Source organism: Liolophura sinensis, chromosome 1 (genome assembly GCF_032854445.1).
Source record: "Liolophura sinensis isolate JHLJ2023 chromosome 1, CUHK_Ljap_v2, whole genome shotgun sequence".
In the NCBI taxonomy this organism is placed as follows: domain Eukaryota; kingdom Metazoa; phylum Mollusca; class Polyplacophora; order Chitonida; family Chitonidae; genus Liolophura; species Liolophura sinensis.
Window position 1 is genome coordinate 56,306,814 of NC_088295.1, and position 25,123 is coordinate 56,331,936.

Consider the following 25,123-nt stretch of genomic DNA (forward strand, 5'->3'; position numbering starts at 1 on the left):
TAAGGGGCACTCGCCATTAAGAAGGTCATTTGCCGATGATATACACGAGAAATAACTCGGAATGCTCTGGGAGACACCATTTCCTTCAAACGAGAGCGAAAACAGAAAAAAACGTGCCTGTAGTGGTTTTGAGATAAGATATTTTGTTGTTTCTATGGGTAAATAAATTGATATATGGTATATTTAATGACCGGAAAGTTCGTATTCCCCGGATATTAATTTCGGAATCAGCAACGCCGAATTAATTAGTTCGGAGTGTCAGATGTTTATTTCGTGCACCCTACGTCGATAAAGTATTCTTGGACAACCACTCAGATAAAACAATACAGCGCAGTACATGCCCCGTGGATATATGTTCCTATCGCTCACTGATTATCAGAGTTCCCTGGCGATGCAAAAACAGCCCCGCTCACCAGAGCAGCTGTGCACTACCCGAGCCGTAAATCTCAGCATTGAGATCTGCCCGGTCCGAAATTTGACTCGAAACCAGCAAGAGCGGAACAAGGAAAATAACCCAATAAACTAAAACCGTGAAGACCCGTCACATATAAAATTGAAAATAACATCACTACACTTTATCTCTGAATGGTACGATAGGAGGTTTGTTAAGTACTATTTTTAAAGCATTTACATGAATATTTGGAACAATTGCTGACAAGAGATTGAATTTCATTGATTATATGTGATCATTTGTCAACAATCACAATGTCGTCCCTACTTCATAGTTTAACTCTCCATGCTGTAGGCCTTTGTATTGCAGCTGAAAATTATCTATTCGTATGTATTCAAAATAACTCAGCGAAACTGTTAATTCTTTATTGTCAAGAGAATTTAAGTGCTTGCTGAAAATACTTACCGGAAGAAGTGCATGTGTATGTGATCGATCTCACGCTGCTGACTGTGGATATGTCACCGGGATGTACACACGGGTCAGCTACTAGTTTCGAACTGGAGGAATGAAGATCACACTGCCTTTGGCCAGTACAATTTTCCTGTAACTTATGGCGGTCATCGTTTGTATTTCTAACCCAGCTACATCGGCTTGTGTTACCACGGCAACATCGGTCAGGCACAGGGGCTGATATCTCATGAGGACAAAGTTGGTCGTTTGGATTCCACTGGTAAAACTTGACCTCTAATATACAGATCTGAGTCCCCTCGTCACACTCTAATTTGTTGTGTGTTTGACTGAAAAGTGATGATCCGTGACAGGCGTCGGAGATACTTACTGACAAATATAAATATGAATTGTATATAAACATTAAAGTGTAAAAATGTGTGATTCTACACGCACAAAATAGAAAGGAACAAATCATGCAGGAAGAACAGAACAGTCTGTATAGCCTGTGTGGGTCAGACAGGATCACCTTAATCTATCTCATTAATCAAACAGTTGTATCGCACCAGTGGAAACACCTCCACGTGTATGTGTTCCAAACCGGGTGAGTTGGGGTAGGAGGGTGGGGTGGGGTGGTGCGTTGTGGGGGAGTCCAATAATATATGAGTGAAATATTTTTAGTACGGCATTAAAAAATAAAGTCTATAGCACATATATTGGTGTTATTACACCACACGGCAATATGTACTACATTAACTGCTGGTGTATTATTTCATACCCTGACCATATAATGCTGGCAGCCGTCGTTTAAGCGAAACATTGTTAAGTGCGGCGTAAAACACCCATAAATACATATCTTTACACAGCATGGCATAACAGTTTCGTCATGCGCACTGACGAAGGGCGGTGTTTACCTCTGAGCCCTGTCCCATACACGTTATGGCCATCAGTGGAATGTTTTTCAGAACCAAAATTAAACAACTACTTAAATATACTACTTAGCAAAGCTCTCTGTTATTTTTTTGTTTGTTTGTTTTCTTGGCGCGATTCTTCAGTCGCGTAAGCTTGTATTTCATTTCCTTTAGCTATTTACAAAGTCTTTTATGACATGAGTTTTGTCACTACTTTTAGTCTTAGTCTTAAAATTGAACAGGAAAGAGATGCCCAGGGGAATACATACATGTGAAATATTGCTATATTTTGTATCCTTTTTTAGAATTCGTTTCATGTTAGCGTTCTGTATTTAGTGTTGCACGTCATATATACGTTTGCAAAGAGTGCCCTACTTAAATTCTAAAACAATGTACCTGTATGCACACGGAATAGGTTTGGTAACGTCTACACAGTACATATGCACTTACCTACGACTTGGCCGGTCCATATACGATCAGCGTAAAATACTGTACATATTTATCACCATTCAGAGAAAATTCTATTGATTTGATTGGTTGAAATGCCAAACATTCAAGACCGAATATGAAAGGGTAGATCAGTTTTCATATACCCCTGCAATCAACGCGTCAGGCTCGGATGTATCCTTAGAATCAAGGCGAAACGCGCAGATGTAAAATGTAAACAAAAAGGGAGACAACTTTGAACAAACTTCGTCCGTTAATATTTTCATCGACATCGCCTCGGAAAAACATTATCGACATCAGCCAAATATCTACCCGTAAACCCCCGAAAGGCCGTCATATAACAAATAATATATCCACATGTATGTATATTGTGACACCCACCTTCTAAGACACTTACCTTCACTATCTACGGAACATACTGGCAGTCCAGCTGTCAGAATTGTCAGGAAGATTGACATATACATGGACAGTTGTCCTCTAACAAGACACATCTTAAAGTTTTCACAACTGTTCACCCCGAGGAAAGATACAAGTCTTTGGAATGAACGTAAACGGTGAATGTATACGTATTAGCTAGGTATCAGGACGACTGGCTGAACACCTGCGTAATCAAAAAAAAAAACAAAAAACAGAAAGAGTATGATCAAGAAGGGTTTGTCATCATCCCATTTTCGCCAGAAGTATAATCACAGGTGCCTCGTAATACAACAGAAGAAAACTCAACTAAATGTGCCTCCACCCTCCACCCTCTAGTATATCACGGGCGACTCTGTGTGCTTACAGAACGTGGTCCCTGTGACAAATCCCGTCCCCCTCACTGATCTGTTACTACTGCTTTTCAGGAAGCAGAGCTTAATAAAGAGTCCAGCATGTCAATGCGGCTAAATGCTAGAACACCCACATCTTTCATGTACACAAACTCGCATATGTATGGAAGCCGGATGCGCCCAGGGTGTCTTCCCTATACACACTTTCCCCAAACCAGGAAGATCGACATCTAAGCGACACTACGAGATTTAGCCAAGAGTCATGCAGCCCAGATAAGGAGGACAACGCATTATTCTGAAAACTTTCTACAGACATCCCAGCCACATCTAGTCCGGAATATCGTAGTCTGAATCTGGCATTGTCAACTGAATTTGGTGTCCTCTCCCAAATCCCGTTTACTCCTTCATTTATCCGCCAAGTCTTGTCGGAATTTCGACCACATCTCGTATAATGGATTGGTTTTCTCCTTAATCATGACTTAAAAGTAAACATAAAGTCAGCAACTATATATACATAGAAAAATGATATAGAACACAGTTATCCCAGAAAAATATGTAAAAAGTTCTACGAAGTTTTGAAAGCCGAGAAGATGAAGTTCAGCAATAGGAAAATGACAGTAATGGATAATTGACTCTGAGCCGCCATGTTGCAGGAGCCCTTATGGAGTGTGCCAATCACTAGCGCTGAAAGCGTCACGCGATAAATGGATGTCACGTCAAAAAGCCTATTGGCTCTCTATTGTCAATGTACCTTCTTATAGTGGATTTATATCGGTGCAATCAGTTGGATTTTTTGGTTGGTTTAAGTGTTAAACTGATGCATTCTGGACCACACATATCTGAGCAGCTAACCGAGAACAGCTACCAAATGTACATGTTGGGCAGGATACCGCAGTAACTTGTCAGGATAATCGTGCAAGAAAACCGCCTCAGCAGAGTCACTGCTTGAGGAAAAATATTTTGACTTTGCATTATCTTTCCTACACAAAGTCATATTTATTAAAATATATCTTCCCAAAATCTGAATGAAAGAGTCGGTTATAAATCAGAAGGTCCTGCTATGTTCTGTAAATTCCATGAAATTGGTACAGCCAGATAGGCCCAATGCTTACACCCATGTAGGACGAGGACGAGCAGGGCGGCTAAGGACGGCTAAAACACGACGCTTGTGTTCACGAACATCGCTCTGACCGAGCAATAGAATATTTCTGGTATACTACTTTCTCAGCTAATTAAGCTTTAGTGACTGGGCTTCATGTTCACCTTCAGAAGGACATGTTCTCTGTGCGAAATAAATACCCTTTTGGTGTGTTAGTTTGTTTCTTTGATTGTTATTAACGCCATTCACACTGAAAAATTTTCATTTTATACGATGGCGTTCAATTTTATGCAATGAGGAAACTACAGTGTCCGGTGTAAACCACCAAAGTTTGGCAAGTTACTGACATACTATCCAACATGTTACCAACAGATATGCTCACCATACTGATTGAGGGCAAGTCTTCCTCAAAAAAGTTTAGTGCCACTAAGACCCAAAACACAGTGAGGGCGTGGGAAATCTGTAAATTCCATGCTCCAACGATCAGTCTCGTTTTCTTCCTCCGTAACTGTTTTATTACGAACTTCAAGTTAGTGATGGACGTGTGACGTACGCTCACACACACCATGTGCTTTCAGCGAAGGTTACACTATATGCAAACGGCTGAAAGAGCGCTTCTGACTTTGTCACCAAAGCCCAAAAATTGTAAGAGCAGGTAAATCTAATCATTCACATCTCCAAGCTTCGTAATTCAAGCGCCTTTAACAATTAGTGCTATAAAAAAGATGAAAACATAGTTGAAAGCGCGACATTTAGAGGAATGCCCCGTTCTATGCTATTTCGTTTACCATCTAGGATGCTCTAATTTCATATTACGGCTGTACAATATTTCGTTAATGTGCAAAGTGGCCAATAATACTTCGCATAAACTCTCAAAATGTATGGTGATGCACTGTAGAAACAGGAAGTCAATCTTGAATGTGACCCTTTGGAGCGGATGTGACAAGAACAAATCTTCTCATTCTCTGTACAACCTCGTGAAACACTCTAACCCGAAGTCGTAGCGACTGGTTAACGGATGTTAGCCAAACATCTGGCAAGGTGTAGGTAGATTTATGAGTTTTGGCTGTGGTCTTCAAAGTTTATCCCAAATATGTTCAGTCGGGTACGGAGAAGCCAGTTAATAATAAAAACACTGATGCTCAGCCATGGTGTTGAGGGGTGTCTAAGTTGCCACTCTTTATGCATTTACATGAACAGTTAGAATAAAACTGAGATACACTGAGAAGTTAAGAATTTTACTGAGTATAGATATCGGAGAAGAACGCGCATTTTCAAGTATTTGAGCCATTTTAGAGCGTCTTGTCTGGACATGCAATCACTATGTCGACATGGAAAAGACGGGTTTTTAGGTATTGGTTGAAGGACAAACGCCATTGTAGACTTTTATTTGCAACTAAATGGAACATTATAAGTACCTGAGGATAGATACTAAATATATTTAGTAAAACAAGGATGAAAGAAATACATTTCAGGCACAATTACCATTTCAGAGACATCCAATTAGGGACGCCATTTTTTAAAGCCACCGGAAAAGAGCCAAACCCGTGATGTTGTCGAGCTTTCCAGCAGCAAGTGGAAATCAGTCGTATTTCATAACAGTCGAACTCCACATCTGCGATCACACTCTCTACTACTACGCTCGACCATATCCCCTCAGAAACAAGTTTTATTGAATGTCTACCAAAATTGGTACGGTAATGTAAATGTGGACTGGGTTTGTACACGAACATATATTGCAGGCGTAAACCTTTCTGCAAACTAGCTTACCATAATGGAGTATCTCTCCTTGCTAGAGGCGCAGGTGTAAAGCCTTGTACTTCCGGAGACAATGTCTATTCGATTGGGATATGTGGTTGTACTAAAACAGCTGTGCGCTCACTTATAATATCAAAAGACTGAGGATATAGACTGGCTATTTAAACATATGTAAGCTTCATCTTAATGATCAAACTATTCCATAATACACAAAAAATTTGGTCATCTAGTGAATATATGTCTTTGTCACCACACCATCCTTGATTCTCGGTTGCTAGGGTCTGATCAGGCGGGTTAAAATGTGGACATAAACTTGTCAGGGCTACAAGCCATACCCACAAGTGTTAAAATTCACACCCATTGTTTAAATTCCCATATACCTTTCTCGACGCGCAGATAACTTATAATATCTACAATGAAGGAAACCAAACTACAGGCTTTTGGCCACACACGTGTTAAAACACTTACCTGCATCATCGGCGGAACATTCACATAGTTCCGCTTTGACAGCTACCAGGAAGATAGCCAGGTATGCGGGTCGTTGACGTGTGACTAGGAACATCCCGACCTGTTACACAGGACACTACGGATGACTGTCTTATAAGGTCTTATGTCAAAGATGTAAAGAATCAGTTAGAGATCAAACTAGGGAAGAAGATTCCCTGATTTCCCATTTTCATCCTGTAATTTTTCACGAATATATAAGTCTTTAAGGAGATCAGATACAAGTCATGGCATTGAGTGAGTGAGTGAGTGCTTGGACAGTTTTTTCAGTTGTATGACGACGAAGGAATTCCACCGCTCTTTTAACTGGTACTGCTTCACTGAGACGACTTACCGAAGGCAAGTAAGCTGCCCCGCCCGACCCATTTTAGTGATACAGGTCAACCAGTCGTTGCACTATCCCCTTCATGCTGAACGCCAAGCCAGGAAATTACAACTTCCTCTTTTAAGGCCTTAGGTGTGTCATGACATTAAAGACGACAGGACAGGATACAGCACGATATGCATGTACTCCTGTCCGCCTGTATATAAACCACAAACTTCCTCGTTTTACGGCAAATGTGTGGGCAATTACCTTTTCTTGGTCGTTGGGGGCCTTCACAAATTGTTTCATAAGTATGATCAAAAACGATGACAGGAAATTCTTTAAGTGAATCACGAGTGCATATCTGTATCACTGTAAAGCGTTCACGTATATAACCTTGCATTTAAAATGCTAATTTAGCCGCTGGACAACTGTCACTGTATAATCCATTCTATCACAGAAGTTTATAACGCTAGTATGGAAGCCGGATAAAACCATCATTGTACCATCGTATCATCGTTCCATCGCCCGGTGTACTTAGTGTTAAATATCCCTTAGCTAAGGGCCTCAGTTTTCCCGTATTCCATCTCTAATCCAGATATGTTACACTTGATTGAACTGCTTATTTAAATGGTTATTGTATACCGTAATACTCTTAACGTTTTCAGTTCATGGATAATAGCGAGTTTTATGAGTGGTGGACACCGGAGTGCCTGGGTACAATAAGCCACCGGCATTTCGGTATACATATATGCACACCATTTTGGTGGAAGACAAGTGGTCTTCAACAAGGGCATACTGTGCAAGCGTCCACAGGTGCGTCGTTATTGCCATTAATTAAGGCTACAAACAAATCTTGGGTGAGGGGAATCCACAAATTCCTCTTCCAAGGTCAAGATTGATCCCGCATCTCGTGCATGTGTTTTGACAACGGATGGTCACACATCTTAACCACTCGGCCACGCCTTATGTTCCACGCAAGTCGCAAGTTGCACTTTGATATTCATTACGGCGTGACCTTGAACTTGGTAGGTCATTTAAACCTAAGTATGGATTTCACAATTGCCCTAACATGACAACACAGAAGACAATATCCTGTCATAAGTGGGAAGATCGCCGGAAACCTGCAGATGGTCATGGGCTTCCCTCGGGATCTGAATTGCTTACACTGTGGTGGTACATAAGAATGCCTTATTTCACAGCGGACTGCGGACTGTTTAAGGTAGTCAACCTATGAAACATCATAAGGAGGAAAAACAAAACAACTGATATATTATCAAACCATTTTGCATGAATTTATTAGAAGAATAAAACAACTTTGACACCGAATAAAAGACAGAAATATGTTCAGGCAGAGAATAAGAAAGGGAGACAACTTCCTCGACTGCACAGCCCTAGTTAACTACGAAACATAGAAATAACGAAAAAAAAGAAAAAGAAAAAAAAGGCAATGCTAGTCTGGTGGTTTTCAACAAACAAGTATTGCGTAGGAACTAGATTACGGTTCAAACATATCAGATCACACTTTGTTTAATATACATTACTTATTATAACGTTGTTGAAAAGGATTTACTTGTATATGATGGTTTAAACCGTGCTAAAACGTACCGGTATTATTCGTTCATGCGTGTTTACAGGTGGCAAAAATCGCGCAGAGCTATAAGGAAACCACCACGCCTTCTCACCTTCGTTGAGAAATTGTTTGAAATAAGGCTGCGGGTACACCAGAAATTAATTTTTTGCGTATTTGCAGAACATCCAAAATCCCATCCACACAAAATTGTACCACCAGTTGTCACACTTTTACACTTTTAGATTCCTTCATATTCCGACTGGTTCATTTATTTCCTTTAATTTTAAATGAAAGCTATCAACTCGTGAAAACACGACTTGATTTGAAGAACACGAGGACGTGGGCCATTGTGTAATGCCCACAAAGTCTGACACATGCGCGATTTTTCTGACCGAGATCCGAAAATAGTCCTCCTCCCAAAAGTTTGGGGATTTTTTGACGACGTGTTCCGAAAATTCTCAAGTAATTTCCATACTTTCTAGTCTCTCTTCAGGACTCTTCTGAGTCCGCTCGTCACACTCTAATTTGTTACTGAAAGTAGATAAACAATGGAATAAATACAGGTATAATGCTAGACACACAAAAGTGAAAAATAAATATGATGGAATAATTAAAAACAGGATAGTCAGGCTGCTTCCTTCATTGGTTAAGTACTTTTCAAAGATAGTGTCCAACAGAAGGTTCTATGCGATGTTAAACCCTAGCAAAAAGACAAACAATCCGGCTGGAAGGCATGAACTCTTTTTAGGAATAACAGCGACAGCAAACTTGAGTGCAATGCTCTATAATTTACATATGAAGTAAGCGTATTTAATTCATCGATATTTTACACATTACTAAAGTACATTTTTACCTGTATGGTAGGAGCCATATTTCATGAATGCATGATATGTGGGGTATATGTCATACAAAAGACTACATCATAGAGGCTAAAACAAAAGCAATGATGGCACTGTAATATTTGGCCAATGGTCACACATATTATCGATCAAATCTGGCCTCGTCTCAGTTTACATTAGACCTTATCAGTTTTCCCTGCCTCAAAGCTTTTGTTAGTTTAGCGTACCTCAGGACTCTTCAGTTTACCATATCTCAGGCCTCTTGTCAGTTTATCTCAGGCCTCTTGTAGTTTACCGTACCTCATGCCTGATGTCAATTTACCGTGGATCGGGCCTCTTGTAAGTTTACCGTACCTAAGGCCTCTTCAGTTTACCATATCTCTTGTCAGTTTAGAGTTCCTCATGTCTCTTGTCGGTTTACCGTGGCTCGGGCCTCTTGTAATTTTACCGTACCGCAGGCCTCTTGTCAGTTTACCTTACCGCATGCCTCTTGTCAGTTTACCGTTCCGCATGCCTCAGGTAAGGGTTTCATCCTAGCTTTCCTAGCTTAAATAGTAGGAAACTGCACGCCCCCTAGTGCCATGACTTGAGCAGAACTGGGGAAAAAAATGTTGTGATGTTAATTGCAATATATTAGAACCAGTCCCACAGCTGCAACCGTAGGGTTTGCGTAGGAAGTGTAATCTTTGAGCCAGGGAAAACACCATTCACATATATAATGGATTCTGGGCACCCAGAGGAGACAGACAGCGAAGAGACATCCGTAAGTTCTCATCTTGAAACCAAGCTAACCTTTTCAGGTTAGATCTATATACGAAATGGCGACCGACATATTTCTACAACTAAAACACACGGCAAATCAGTAATCTATGGCTCGGTCTACATGTCAGACATGGTTAAGCACAGATCAGATGTCAAATGTGATTTATCAGTCCAAGAATACACATTGTACTGAAATGTACTGAAAACTGAACAAAGACAGGAGGTTCCAAAGTAACGAGGACGCTTGATTATGAAGGCGACTATGTGAAATTCATATGTCGGAGCGAAATGTCCAAGAGATTGTTCTCGTTGCAATCTCCTCTTGTCTCTGCTGAAGTCATATCAGACCAAATGTAATACCCGGCGCGTTGAATCTCAATGTAGATAACACCAATTGTATAGTCCATTGTGTGTAGTGGCTGGTTGGACCTGAAATACATAATGGCGTTTAACAGTAGGCATTATTTATATATTTATCTATATATTTGATTGGTATTTAATGCCACCATTGAAAAGCTTTCACTTATACGGTGGCGAGTGGGTGGAAGAAACGAACTTTCCCACGGCCATGTCACGCTTACACATGTACACAATTTTGGCGTTATACAGGTGGGCATTAGCAAACATTAGACTGCGTTAAACACTCGCACTAGCTTTATTATCAACAAAAAGTCATCACATTTTTTAAGTTTTAGGCGTGTACCAATGCAATAGAAGTTTTAATAGAAAAAAAAATAGAAAAAAATTTGTAAGAAAACATTGTCTGTGTAACGATAAACTACTTTGTCTTTAGTAATCTACACTGAAAATTAAACATCTTGAAAAGAGGAATAGATGCAATATTTTCTCTGAGTATAAAACGAATTCCAAAGAACAATCGCCCGAAGTTGTTCCTAACACAAAGAACTTTTACCATAGTCTTGGATACTTTAATTTTCTCAACACTGCATGAGTTTTGTAACATAGTATCGCACATTCTGCCGCTTTTTTGTGCATTTGGTGTTCTTTTTTTTCTACCCATTAATTTAAACGGAATTTAGATTAGAAGAAAGTAAATGTTGAGGAAACCGAGCTGCCATCGCATGGCCAAATTAAGCCATGGCTGCTGGAAAGCTCATCACGCGCTAAGCCGCATGTATCTCACGAGTACATCAGTGGTTTGGATGGCGGTTGAGGTAGATAGATCGATAGGTAGATAGATAGATAGATAGACATACTTTTTTATCGTTAGTTTACAAAACAAATAAACATTAGCTCACAATGGCGCTATTATCAACGACCACCGGTATATTGTTTAAAGTTGATTTGTTGCATAGGAATGTATTTCGTTACAAAAGAGTACAATGTTAAAGCCAGGGATGTAAGAAACCTGGTTCAGATGTACACAATGCCTCCGTTTTAATACACGAATTATTCATTCAAGATCCAACTCCTGGGCCATTGCATGGTAAGACACGTCAACCCTTACCTACCCGTTTCAGTTTTCATCATTATATGTGTAAAAAGTAAAATATGTAATATGACAACTAGGTAATCGAGGAAGTGTGTGTGTTCGTGACGTTGTATCAGCTTGCGTTGTCACGCTTTGTCGTCACCTTCTCTCTTTGAGTAGAGCGGATATGACATGCCAATAGACAGCTCATGACCGGTGTGATACATGGCGGATCTCGCACTGGGACTGTAATCGCTGTTTACAATACAGCTTAATTTCGATGTCACAAATTGTCAAAATGATGTTTACAATGGTGGGCAATATATTTGCTCGAGCTGTATTGTCCAAATTCATTTCTTTACAATATGACTCAAAAATGTATTAATCAATATAAATGATTTAGTAGTAAAAGAGATCAAGGTATGCTAACTATATACATCGGTGGCGTATAGGACCGTATTTAGGAAAACAAGCAGGATGCAGCTGTAACGTAAACGATCGTATTTGTCAAACTATCTATGTAGGGAAACAGCAATATAAAGAGGGAGGCTTAGCACAGTACGTCATATCCGGAATTTCCGACCACTGGTGGGAAATATGCATAAAATAGTGGGTTATTAAGGAATATAATGTAAGCCTCCAAAAACGACCATACTTGCAACAATGACTACATGAGTAAATATAACACAGATTCATTTGCATAAATACAAAACAGCGGCAATGAATCAATCAGAAACAGGAGGGATGTTATAGCCTATAGCAGCAGTTCTTGTGACAGTTATTTTTTTTAATATTATTAGCGATATTCTCCATACTATCTCACCTACACAACGGCACTTAAATTTATGGACCGTGAAATCCACAGAGCCTGGCCAGATTCACAAAAATATAGCTGTGAAGCACACAAGCGAAGGAGATCTGGTTTTGAACCCGCTATGCCTTTGATGTGGAATGAAGAAATTATATAACTATATAAACTATAGTACTGCTAAGAAACACATATTTACTGAACATAGTTTTTTTTAACTAAACATCCGGACGCGTTTCTGAACTGTTAAAGAAAGGTTTCAAACCGAAACTCTTATTTCTGTATTGTGTATTTCTTGCGCAGTAAATCAGCTTCTAAGCAGATGTCAATAGAATACATGCCTACATGTAACACCGCACCAGTTCAGCGTAATCGGCGGAAATAGTAACCCGGACTTAAGAACGGAAATGCCCGACAGGATGTCAACAGGATACGGGCATCCCCCTGATATAGATATTTTTGGCACACAGGAATCTTTTCACCATAGCTATTTACGGGAGGGGGCGGGGGTGGGGGGGGGGGGGGGGTGGGGGGGTGGGTGAGGAATAGAGCAAAAAATACAGCATCAGATGAAAAGTATATTAGTAAATATACTTCAATCTATCAAAAAGAAATAATAAGTAGACAAAACAATAAAATCGATGAAGATGAAGGAACTTGTGTACGACAGCGCATATAGAATTATTCTCCGTGATGTATCGAATCTTTACCAGCAAGACGACGGCACAATACAACGGTCTTATTGTTCTTTTTAGAAATAACACATACAATATTGTTATTAAAATATTTTAATATATTTATATATATGAACCTTCTTGGAATGAAAAAGGATGTGACTACGTGTAGTAACCCGTGAACAGGAAGTAAGGTGCTACCCTGGAAAGGTCAGAACAACCATGGGCTTCAAGAGTTACATGTCGTTTTGGTTATCCCTCTACCTTACAAGCCAAGAACTGCCACATACCCAAGGTAAGATCTTGTTCGGCCCGCTGGTTGAATCTGATTAGTTTTATTTTTCTACAGTCTGTAAAAAAATTGCCGTTAAACCCCGAAAAAGTGTGGGCTTATTTGCCATTTTGAAGGCCACACGGCCAGAAACCATTGCTGCTGTGAAATTGAAAACTGATCTGCAGATAGACCAACTGGTGCTCTGCATTTGTGTAGCATGCAATCATTTGGCTTCGAGGAATATTAAATTGCGTTTAAAGACTTGTGTTCAGGAACACGTTAGATCAGTTTTAACGGTAACAGTGTCTCGCTAGTAGGTGCCTATGACGGCAGCCTTACTAGGCTGTCTACCACGCCAACGTTTTAATACACTATAGCTGTGTATTTAGAGGAGCCTTATGAACAAAATCTTATTTCTTGGCTACCCCGAGCTATGGTTACGTAGAAAACATCTACGTGTATATTCTAACTTTGTGGTAAATAATATTCTGCATGTGATTTACATTATCTTAACAAGTGTTTGTAATATAGAGCTAGTTAAAAGCTATTCTTCTTGGGTGTTTACCTTGGCACGGGAATACGTGTAGCTGTAAGAAACTTAACAACTTTAAAATTATTATGCTCCAGATTTTTGTGTCACGCTTTCAGCTAAAACGACCACAGTGCAATTCATAAAACAGTGACAGTAAAGACTTACATATATGGTCTAATTTTTTTGCCGAAAAAGGTGTACCTCTCATAAGAAGTGCACATCAGTCTAAAATCAGAAAAACGGTTGATTTCTCTTAAAGTTTTTACAGTGGTTAATGAACTAAAGTACATAACAAGGTGTTCAGGTAAAGCAGAAATAATTAGTTTTCTATATTGCTACTCAGTGTTCATTTAATATGGCAAGATTGTAATGGTTAGTGAGATATTGTTGTAATTCTTGCTAGGCCTATATAACAGCAACTAAATAAAATGGTATCAGATTGGCAGCAGTTATATACAGATGTATTTCTTGACATACCAGCTGTGCTTCCTAACGATTGTTCATTGTTATGTCCCGAAATAGGTTTGTTGTGGAACAGACACTGAAAATTATAGACATTTGTATACCACCCGTCAACCATATGCACATGCGTCAAAATATAGACATTTGTATACCATCCGTCAATCATTTGCACATGCGTCAAAATGTAGACATTTGTATACCATCCGTCAATCATTTGCACATGCGTCAAAATATAGACATTTGTATACCATCCGTCAATCATTTGCACATGCGTCAAAATATAGACAATCGTATACCACCGTCATCGCAAAAAATCCTACGGCCAATTCGCAAAATAACGTTCAACACAAATCACCTAAGAAAGTATATAAAGTACGAAATTAGAACAGATCCATACAAAGAGAAGGAGTCCAATGATTACCAAATGTTCTGGGCGAATAAATTAAATGATTATGCAGATTGTGTACATGTATCATGCCCGGTTATAAGTTGTGGGAGATGAAAATGTGTATCCCGGATGCGCTTTGAGTGCAACTATTCATTTCTCCAAAATGGCCCTCTACTTCAGCATTTAACACGCCGCAAGCTCCGGATTAAGCGGAATTAGACGCAGTTATCAAGTAAAGTGCCAGAGATTGTGGACAGTGACACAGATTCTTCACTCTTTGTCCTTAAAAAGCGTAACATTGCATGCATTCTAGTTCTCTATGACATCTACGCATGTATAGTTGAAGTAGATATTTGCAACACAGAACAAGTCTTCAAAAGAAAACTGAGAGATGTCCGTTCTTTACCTAATTTTTTTTTTCTTTTTAATTTGCAATCACACTGTGTTTAATTCAACCAAAGATAATTTTTAAGAATAATGGTATTGCAGGCTTTCCTTTAACACTTATTTACGGCTTAGAAAGTTTTCACTTTGATAGCTTATATTTGCGAAGCTATATGACTCTTGTCTCTACTGTCTTTGCCGCGTTTATTCAGCTGTTTTTCTTTTTCATAATTTCTTATCTCTGCAGTGTTAGCGCTTTGGTTCAACGGGAGCCTATGAACTGAATAAGATCAAATGGAATCAAATCAAGCCAAACCTTCTTCGTCTTAAACATCCGCCCAATAGTCAAATGATCTCACACATTTCTGTTCACAGGCAAAGACCCAATTTGTGTCTGGACAGGGGCAAGTGGACATTGCCCTAAAGGCAATCGAGTTCTTATTACATCCGTTATGTCAGGATTGTGTCCAAACCGTATCGATGAGCAAAGCATGACACTCGACCTGTGTACGCTTTCTGAAAGTTATGGTGTCTGTTGTTTGATATGTGGTGGTTCGGATGGAACACCAATAAAATTACCGTGTAAAAGATTGAATGGAAATTTCTGTCAAAAGGGTATGTATACGTGGAACCATTTTCCCCGGAATAAATGCATAATTGATGTTCAACGCCACATTATAAAAATATCAGTCACATCATGGCGAGAACCTGTCGGAACCAGAAGACAGCTTTTATGGCAACAATTTAGTGTTTCCGAATTTAAGATGTATTAAATCTGGTACTATATGTATTTACTTATTTATACCATTGTTGGTTAATGCCATTCTCAAAAACTGACCCTCTGCAAGCTTGAATCCTTTTCACGGTGGCTTTGAGTTTGTCAGATAACTGGTGAAGGGCGATAAGGTAACCAGTTTCCCTATTGAACAAACAAAACAAGTGAACAACAATCAAATAAATGTATACATTATTTATTATTGTTTTACACTAAGATGAAAATTCGTTTTGTTTCATTACATGTATGAAGGAAGGAGGATGGACAAAATTCTCGCGGACAAAGGCCCAGCGGAAAAATTCCCCGCTGGACAGAAACCTCTTGATCAGTATTAAGAGTATTCAAAAATTAATAGTTTTCTTTTGAACTATAATATGCTCTGGTTTAAATTTCTAAATAATCAAAATTTTTAAAATACATCTTTTATAATGAGTACATAAAATTACATGAGATGCCTGTAAACCGACTCAAAATGGATACCTTATGGCAGATGTGAGGTGATGCTGTGAATCGTAGCAAGCTATAACTTGTATGTAATACTGAAATATTTCAGCCTCACAATTTGAGTATAGTGGTTGATTAAACTTATATTTAACTTATATGTCACACTATATGAATTCCCGTCAACAAATATTTAACATCATGTTTGTTAGACTGTCGGATATTTTTTGTCGGTAAATGAAGACAACGGGGCTTTTGTCCGCCGGGGATTTTGTCCCGGATTCATGACGGAACTGTTTCCTGGATTTATGTTTAGGTTTACGACAGCGATCAGGTTTGTTCTTGTGTCAGTGTCAGTTTTTTGTCTGTGCACTGTCAGGTTTGTGCAAGTATCAATGCCAGGTTTCTGCCTGTGTCAATGCCAGGTTTGTGTCTGTGCCAATGCCAGTTTTGTGCCGGTGCCAATGCCAGGTTTGTTCGTGTGTCAATGCCAGGTTTGTGTCTGTATCAGTGTCAGGTTTTTGTCTGTATCAGTGTCAGGTTTGTGTTTGTGTCAATGCCAGGTTTGTGCCTGTGTTTTTGCCAGTTTTTTGCCTCTGTCAATGTCAGGTTTGTGCCTGTGTTAATGTCAGGTTTGTGCCTGTTTTAATGTCAGGTTTGTTCCTGTGCAAATATCTGGTTTGTGCCAGAGTCAATGTCAGTTTTGTGCCAGTGTCAATGTCAGGTTTTTACCTGTGTCAATGTCAGGTTTGTGCCTATGTCAATGCATGGTTTGTGCCTGTTTTAATGTCAGGTTTGTTCCTGTGCAAATATCTGGTTTGTGCCAGTGTCAATGCCAGTTTTGTGCCAGTGTCAATGTCAGGTTTGTGCCTGTGTCAATGCCAGGTTTGTGCCTGTGTCAATGCTAGGTTTCTTCCTGTGTCAATGTCAGGCTTGTGCCTGTGTAAATGCTAGGTTTGTGCCTGTGTCACTGTCAGGTTTGTGCCAGTGTCAATGCCAGGTTTGTGTCTATGTCAATTCCAGTTTTGTGACTGTGTCAATGCGAGGTTTGTGTCTGTGTCAATGCCAGTTCTGTGACTGTGTCAATGTCAGGCTTGTGTCTGTGTCAGTGTCAGGCTTGCGACTGTGTCAATGTAAGGTTTCTGGCAGGTTTGTGACTGTGTCAATGCCAGGTTTGTGTCTGTGTTATTCACTCGTCTGTGTCTATGTCAATGTTAGGTTTGCTCCTGTATTAACATCAGATTTGTGCCTGTATTAATGTCAGGTTTGTGCCTGTGTCAATGCCAGTTTTTTGCCCGTGCGAATGTCAGGTTTGTGTCTGTGTCAGTGTCAGGTTTGTGCCTTTGTGAATGTCAGGTTTGTGCCTGCATCACAGTCAGGTTTATGGGAGAAAGTTTGCAGTCTGACAAACGGGAACCCAGTTGGGCAGGTGGCCTTAGTCATTACAGCCGACTTTTTATAGAACTCATTTGACGAGTAGCTTACATCCGTCACACTGGGGACAGGAAATGCTATTGATTACGACGTAAAGTACCAAATAAATACACATATAAATGAATGATGGAATTAACTAAGTAATAGTTCAAACTTGGTAAAAGAACAATTATGTGGTGTCTGTTTTTGTTGCAGTAAACTGTTCCTCTCATACGGCGCATGGACAGAAACCAGGTAAACTTCTTTCATATGTAGCTACCTCAGAGAGTGAATATTCTATGCAGTCTTTATTCTATACGTGGATTTCCCATGGACGTTGCCTGCCTCCCTTCCACCATGATGCTGACCGGCGCCATATAAGTGAAACTTTCTTGAATACGGCGTAATACTTCTATCAAATGATTGAAAAAAATTAATAACCCTAATTACCACTATATCGACCTGTAAATGCCTACCTCTTGCACCCCTTGGCCTTCCACTGTTAACGGTGAACATGAATCTTGACCAACATTGGAGTAAAGTGTAAGTAAAATTTCTGATCTTTCTAAGTGCTATCAAAACAAAACTGGGTAAATTTAATCATTTTTTTAGATGAAAAAGCGACGGCAAGAACATCTGTGATAGAGTTTCAAATGAGAACTAAAACGGCAACACTTCCGGTGTTACCGGAAGTTACATCATCTTCCACGCTCACACTGACTCAGTCCTCAGGTGTAAGCACCACACTAATTTCTGCATCTTGTGAGAAAAGTACAGGTAAGTTCTGTTTTACTAAGTCTTAAAGCTAATGTGGTCATCAGTATTTAGAAATCTAGCCGTGAGTTTTATTTATTTATTTGATTAAGTTTTAACGTAATACTCAAGCGTTTCCCCGTTCCTCGAGACAAGTTAGTTTTAGTGTAGGAGGAAAGCATGTAGCCATGCATACAGTAAACCACCTGCTAGTGACAAAAGTCACGTGATCTCTCGTTTACTTTATATAAGAACAATTAAGCGATCTGTGAACGCACGCGGCCGCTTATTGTTACCAATAAGGGTTCTCTCTTTGAAATTTGAAACCATATACATGTGGAATACTGTATATGTATAAAGAACAACAAGGTGGGAGTATTCTGGATGGCCTTCGCTCCTTCAGACTTCAAACAAAATAAAGCAGTTTCTATAATACATTCAGTCGTGGGATTACCTGTAATCGTCTACACAAGCATTAGCCGGCACATTCTTAGTTCCTCGTTGCATAACACAGACATTTCCTAAAACCATCTTTCCTCTGTATTCGAAGCTAGTTGTTGTAACATCAATTTTCCATGTGCTGCTTGCGGGTAGACAGAGGAAAGGTAATTCTGTAAAATTTCAGTCTTACCTGAGGAAGAGCTGATAAAATTTTGACTACAAAATACACCATATGATAAACTGACTGACTGTTTTAATAATGTATATGCTTGGAGATGAATACAAGAATAGATTATTTCAGCTCTAAAAAGAAATGCCGTTCTTTATTCCTGCACATCATTCTAAATCGTCTGGGGGAGGGAGGTACTCTTTGGCCGAGTTGTTAGCGTGCTAGCGCAGCAGAATACCCAGGAGACTTTTAACAATACGATTGCAGTGAGTTCAAATCCTGCCAGAAGCTGGCCTCTTCTCCTGTTGTGGGTTTTCCTCAGGCTCTGCCCAGTTTTCCTCCCACCACAACGCTGAGTACCGCATAAAACTCCAACCAGAAAAAATAAATGAACAAAGAGTTAATAGATGGGATTTAATTAACACATTGTGTGTTATGAAAAGTTAACCTCAAACAACAAACGCCCACCTCAGCTCTTCCCCTCATAGTTGTTTCACGGTATTCACAATGTACATCACTGACCAACAGGATGATTTTTAACAAATTCTGATTTAGATGTGGCTGTAACAGTAATTACAGCGGGTGTGGTCACTTGTGTTGCCTTGGTTACTTGCCTTGTGTCGGTGTATATATGGAAGAGAAGGTAAGCAAACGTATTTTGTAAATCTTTTATCGGCCTTTCTCCTTAATCCGCTATCGGAATTTTGTGAAAAGAATGTGGTACAATGGATTTGAACCCTAATACGGAGACACTATGATGGCATTAATACAAATTCATTTTCCTTTGCGTATGGGATGACTTACAGGATTCCGCCATGCACGTATTTACAGCACTGGAAATTATTAAAGAAACCAGAAAAAATAGTTAATTTCTACAAAAATAGTGTAGTTAAATTGCTGTGATATTTCTGAAAGTTGACATACCTAGAATTTGCATATCCCAGAATAAATGAAAAAGTTATCATTGAGTTTGAACTATGGATATATTCTGGGCCCGAGTACTGTCTGTTTTTTTTTTTTGGACAGAAGTGTATCAAGCCTTAGTCTCAAGTGAGTATCAACACTGATGTCAACGTCAATTCTGCACATATAACAGAAACGTTTTTTTTTTTTAACTTATTCGGCTCTGTAAGAGAAATGTACAATTTAGAGTATTTTATTGTGTTATTTTCATATATGTGTGAAACTCTGACTGAAATATACATGCTATTTTCATTTCACTGACTCCATATATACCCCCTTGATTTCAATAATCCGGACATAAAGAAAGCACTTTAACAACTATTAGCACGCATTAACAAAACATGGAATAAATTCAAGAAACACGTTAATTTGAATTGAATGGATGAATTATGGCCACATGTTTATTACTGAAAATTACATCAAACGACTGACGAGACCCTCACAAGGACGCTGAACATCAGCCTTACCATCACAGGATGAATCAGCCTCTATTTCATACAGCTTATTTAGTTCACCCCACGCAAAAACAAAGCGGGGATGTCAAATGCTCGCTCCTTGAGACATTCAAAGGTAGCCCATATCTCTTGCCAAATACACAGACGATACACCAAATGTCCGCTCCTTGATAAATTTGAAGGTAGACATGTCTCTGGTGAAATACATAGATGATACGTCAAACACGCGTTCCTTGAGAAATTCAATGGGTAGTCCATATCTCTAGAGAAATACATAGATGATACGCAATAAAGTCTCACTTGCACCTCCACGGCCTTGCCGCACTGTGACTGCATGTATTAAACACAGCTCGCGGGCAAGAACCACGCTACTCCTCAGAGACTGTGACGAGTGCCAGCTAAGTTGATATATGAAACAAATATTCACACAGCAACAGTACTTTGCTAAGAAAGAATTCAAAATACAAAGCATATGCGGCAATTTACTTCCCAAGGTCACCAATATGATGAAAGTACCAATAAAACTGTGGCAAATTTGTGCCCGAGAAGAAGTGTAGACAATCTAAAATCCGCTTAACGCTAGTAACGGACCAAAGCTATACAGGAATGCTTTCCCTGATAATTTACTTATATATGTTATAAATACAATGACAATTAATATAAGATAAACGGAACAATAATAACCTTAGTGCCGGCTTTATCACTGGGTGTGATGGAAGGGAGTTAAAATCAGAACGTTGATTAATGAACTAGCTCTTTACATCGGCCAGACTGTGAAAGGAAAGACCTCACGGCAGGGAGAGACAGCTGGACCAAGGGGGATAACTCTAACTACCCGTTTCACAATCACCACAGAGCTGGATACATCACCCAAGCCGATACACCACTAAAAATTCCTCCTATGTAATAATACTGTTTACCCTGTATAAATGATCAACAAGTTGAATAACATGGTCGCTGTGTGTTTATTGCAAATGTTCCATATAGACAAACATGAGGGAGAAATGTTATTTGGTAGCTCTTTCAGACTAACCGTGCAAGATACAGTGGTGCATCCTGTGTCAGACTTGGCAAAAGTCCTCTGCGTTTATTCTTGTGGGCGTGGCTAACTATCCCATGAGCGAGTTTATGTCTCCCCTGTCGATCGGTTATTTTGTCTGAAACATCGTTTCAGTCCTTTTGCATTATTATAGCTGTAAGGCTCAGTTTATAGACACAAATAGAAAGGTATGGAAATTTCATTAGGTGTTGAAGTACCTTATTTAAGTTGAATAACTTATTTAATTAAACAATAGAGAAAAATATGTTTATATCTTATCAACTTAAACAGATGAAAGTAACAATATATATGCTACATTTTAAAAATTCATCGCCTTTTGGAGAGCTGTACAACTCAGTCATTGTTTTATTTGCTATTTTTTTAAACTTAGCAGACCAACACAAATGTCACGACGAAGTTTTCGGAAAGACGCCCCTAGCGTTTTGCCAAATAGCAATTCTGGCCTGACGAATCCACTATTCCACGTTGATCTCCAGACTCGACAAGATCAGCCCGAGGGCCTGGAAGACAGAACGGAAATGTTGACTTATGATACTGCGAGTAGTTATCTGACGCCGATTTTCAGGCCGACTCGTCAGCCAGATTCTCAGTTTACAGGAATGGATCACGGGGCCGAACTCAGGTCTTTTAACACTGGTGAAGAGGATGATGGGTATTGTACGCCACTCTCCGACCAGAATCCGCTGTACGAGGTTCTCGGGGAACGAGAGACCGTGGCAGATAAACACCCCTACAGCCAAATGCGTTACTGACTTTTACCACTGTAAAAGGACAATTGTATACATCAGTCCGGTTCTTCATGATAATTATTAACGTAGAATTACAGCCTGAAAAATTTGAATGCGCGTACGTGTTGGAGACAAGCTCCACACTTTCTGCAAGGACGCTAGGGGAGTATGCTGCCTCAGTGAAGCACTATGCCAAAGATAACAGGCATGACACTACACTCACCTATGCAGTACACAAACATCTCATCGACAAGTATACTTGTTCTTGCCCTATTAAGCTTTCGTACAATTTCTGCGAAGTATTGCGTCCAGAAACAGGCTCCATACTTAAATGTGACTCTAGCAACTCTCACATACGAGAATGAACTCAAAGATTACATTCCATGGTAAAGTGTACTATAGGAACAGCAGGCTACTCATAGCCTATTTACGTCACACTGAGTGTTAACCATTATAAACGGTGTTTTTGTTATCTGAATATAGGTATAGTGTAATTTTAGAATAAATGCACGCAGTTGTGAATATAATACTAGAAAACAATGCGACAAGATAGAAGTGTGCTTAAAAGTGTCAATGTGGTCAAAATAAACATAGGATGTATACATTAGAATTCAACAATACAACACGAATAAATGCATTTTCCGATGCAGTTTTGCTAATTCCTCTGCCGTTTTATTGTAATAACAAATAGTACCAATATTGGATGTCTGTTGCAGCCATTCTCATATTAATTATATTTATAAATTTTTTTTTTATCTTATTGGTGTTTTAAGCCGTATTCAAGAGTATTTCACTTATACGATGGCGGCCAGCATTATCGTGGATGAGACAGAGCAGAACCCAGAGGAAAACCACGATCATCCGCAAGATGCTGCCAGACCTTCCCACGTACCTGCGGAGAGGTAGCCAGCATGAACTGCGCTTGAACTTACAGGCTCCTGGGTCATTCGCCGTGCTGACGTGCTACCCCACTCGGCCACGGAGGCCTGCATCTTAGTTTTATCTTAATATCTCAAATTTATGCTATTTGTTATCTATAAGCATCAAACTGCACACGTACTTATATTATTATATCTCTTTCTTGTCATGCGTAATATAAATAACCAGATGGGCCGCTGAGAGGTAATAATGGGTTGTAATTAAAATGATCATTTAACCGGACAGGACTTTGCAGCACAAGTAAAGATTTTCACTATGGGCTGATTAGTGATTTAGAATGTTGTGAGGAGACGGTTGTCGATGAATATACCTTGTCTAAAACTGTATCACCTAAAGCGAGAGTATCCCAAGGATCAGTTCCAAGACTCCTGCTGTTTGTAGTATAATTTGTCACATATATTTTATTTACGCTATACTGATACGTCCGCGTTGAGGTTAATGGGTGGAGGAAATCGGAGTGCTCGACGTAAGGTTCGAAAAGTAGCTGTTTCAGCAGCTCAAAGCCGGTGTCTAGGTTAGTTTACAAAATCGTTTTTAATTTGCATAAAACTTGCCCAATAACTTGATGATATGAGATAACCCATATCAACACGGTTTGTTCACATTGTTGTTTGCCAACATAACCAAGACTATCTTGTTTTTTTAGAGAATTTTTATTTTAACAAATGTAAGCAAAATGGTACAAAATAGCCCAGCAGAAATACATCAGGTCGGAAGAAAGCTTTAAAGAGTATTTTGTTTAATGTGTCGACAAAAATTTATTACTATTTGCATTTCGTTTAATGTAATTAAATCAAAAATTTTAGAAAATTGGTAAAATATAGATTTTAAAATGTCCATAATTATTATCTCCCTGATTATTCCAATTATCGACTGATAATTTCAAAATGTTTAAACATTTCCCTAATGGTATACAAAAGCTGCAGGCATAATTATGTTGGATTCTGCTCGGCATAATTAAAAGTAGACGTGTGAATGATGTGCACTTCTTCAATCGGTACTGGCCCGGATAGCACAGTTGGTAGAGCGTCCGCTTCGGGGCCGGTAGATCTAGAATCAATCCTTGATCGAGTCACACCTAAGACTTTATAAGAGGAAGTTGTAACTTCCTCGTTTGGTGTTCAGCATGAAAGGGATAGTGCAACGACTGGTTGTCCCGTATCAATATAATTGCTTGGGCGGGACGGCTTACTTGCCTTCGGTAAGTCGTCTCAGTGAAGCAGCACTAAATAAAAGAGCGGTAGAAATCCGTCCTGCAACAAGGAGGCACATTACACGTGCATGCACCCTAAGGATTCCTTCGTCGTCATATGACTGAAAAATTGTTGAGTACGACGTTCAACCCCAAGCACTCACTCACTCTTTAAATGGCTGCTGAGAAGTTACGTACATGTACTTATATGTTCGATGTATAAAATCACTATGTTCCATCCACTAAAAATAATTTAACAAAACCCATTTAATCCGATATTTTGCATGCATGTAGCCTGAATATGCATTGTCCTAACCCTTGGCTTTTGTTGTTGTTTCATTGAAATGACGATCACGACGAAAGAGTGACGTACGCTCACATATTATTCCTGGTACTGTTGTGGCAAACTGACGACTTTATCTGCGCAACACAAAGACCCATTAGATTTACACAAAATGCGATCGCTGTGGGTTCAATTCTCGACTATCATCCTGTGTCATTGAGTGTACATGTGCTGAGGGCCTTCAGACAAACCCCATAAACGTCTACTCTTCGACATATTGACTTCAGGAGGTGTCAAAGGCGGATATATGACAGTCGATCTCCAGATTTTTGCTTTTCAAAACTTGGACACTCAGCATCCTAGTGTACACAAATGGCCGAGTGCCTCCTGTGGGCGTGTAACATTGTACACACTCATCTCCATGCTTTAAGCAATGTCATCAGGGTTTGAAATCCCCACGTGCTTCTACAATACAAAAACTAGTTTTACTTTGCGTGTGTCTGAATTCCACAGTTTTACTCCGTTTGAAAATGTGAAATCTGGATATTTTTAAGGAGGTGCATTTTAAAAATAAGCACAGGCTATTAAATCGGATAGTTTATTTTTCTCCTTTGTTTCAGCCTTGGTTGTGCCATAACCTAAGGCATTACTAAGCTATAGGCATAACTCCTGTACGCAGACCAGTGAGGCCAGTATAGGGATTAACGTTCATAATATGACATGTGGAGGACTAACCATTCTACTGTTAGAGGGAT

General features: G+C 39.4%; 1 protein-coding gene and 1 long non-coding RNA gene across 2 annotated transcripts in view; one reads left to right on the forward strand and one right to left on the reverse strand.

The window, feature by feature from the left end:
- Positions 1-859: 859 nt before the first annotated feature.
- LOC135462061 (uncharacterized) lies at positions 860-3,021 on the reverse strand. The gene is made up of 3 exons (XR_010443426.1): positions 2,978-3,021; positions 2,594-2,797; positions 860-1,228 (listed from the first exon to the last, which is right to left on the reverse strand). It is a non-coding gene; the product is annotated as an uncharacterized LOC135462061 (long non-coding RNA).
- A 9,739-nt stretch (positions 3,022-12,760) lies between these two features.
- The window catches only part of LOC135462244 (uncharacterized), a 34,613-nt gene continuing 22,250 nt past the window's right edge, over positions 12,761-25,123 (forward strand). The window contains exons 1-5 of the mRNA XM_064739644.1: positions 12,761-13,011; positions 15,132-15,371; positions 17,602-17,640; positions 17,998-18,162; positions 19,304-19,391. Coding sequence (XP_064595714.1) covers positions 12,939-13,011; positions 15,132-15,371; positions 17,602-17,640; positions 17,998-18,162; positions 19,304-19,391 — 605 coding nt within the window. The 5' untranslated portion in view covers positions 12,761-12,938. The remainder of the gene's footprint in view (positions 13,012-15,131; positions 15,372-17,601; positions 17,641-17,997; positions 18,163-19,303; positions 19,392-25,123) is intronic.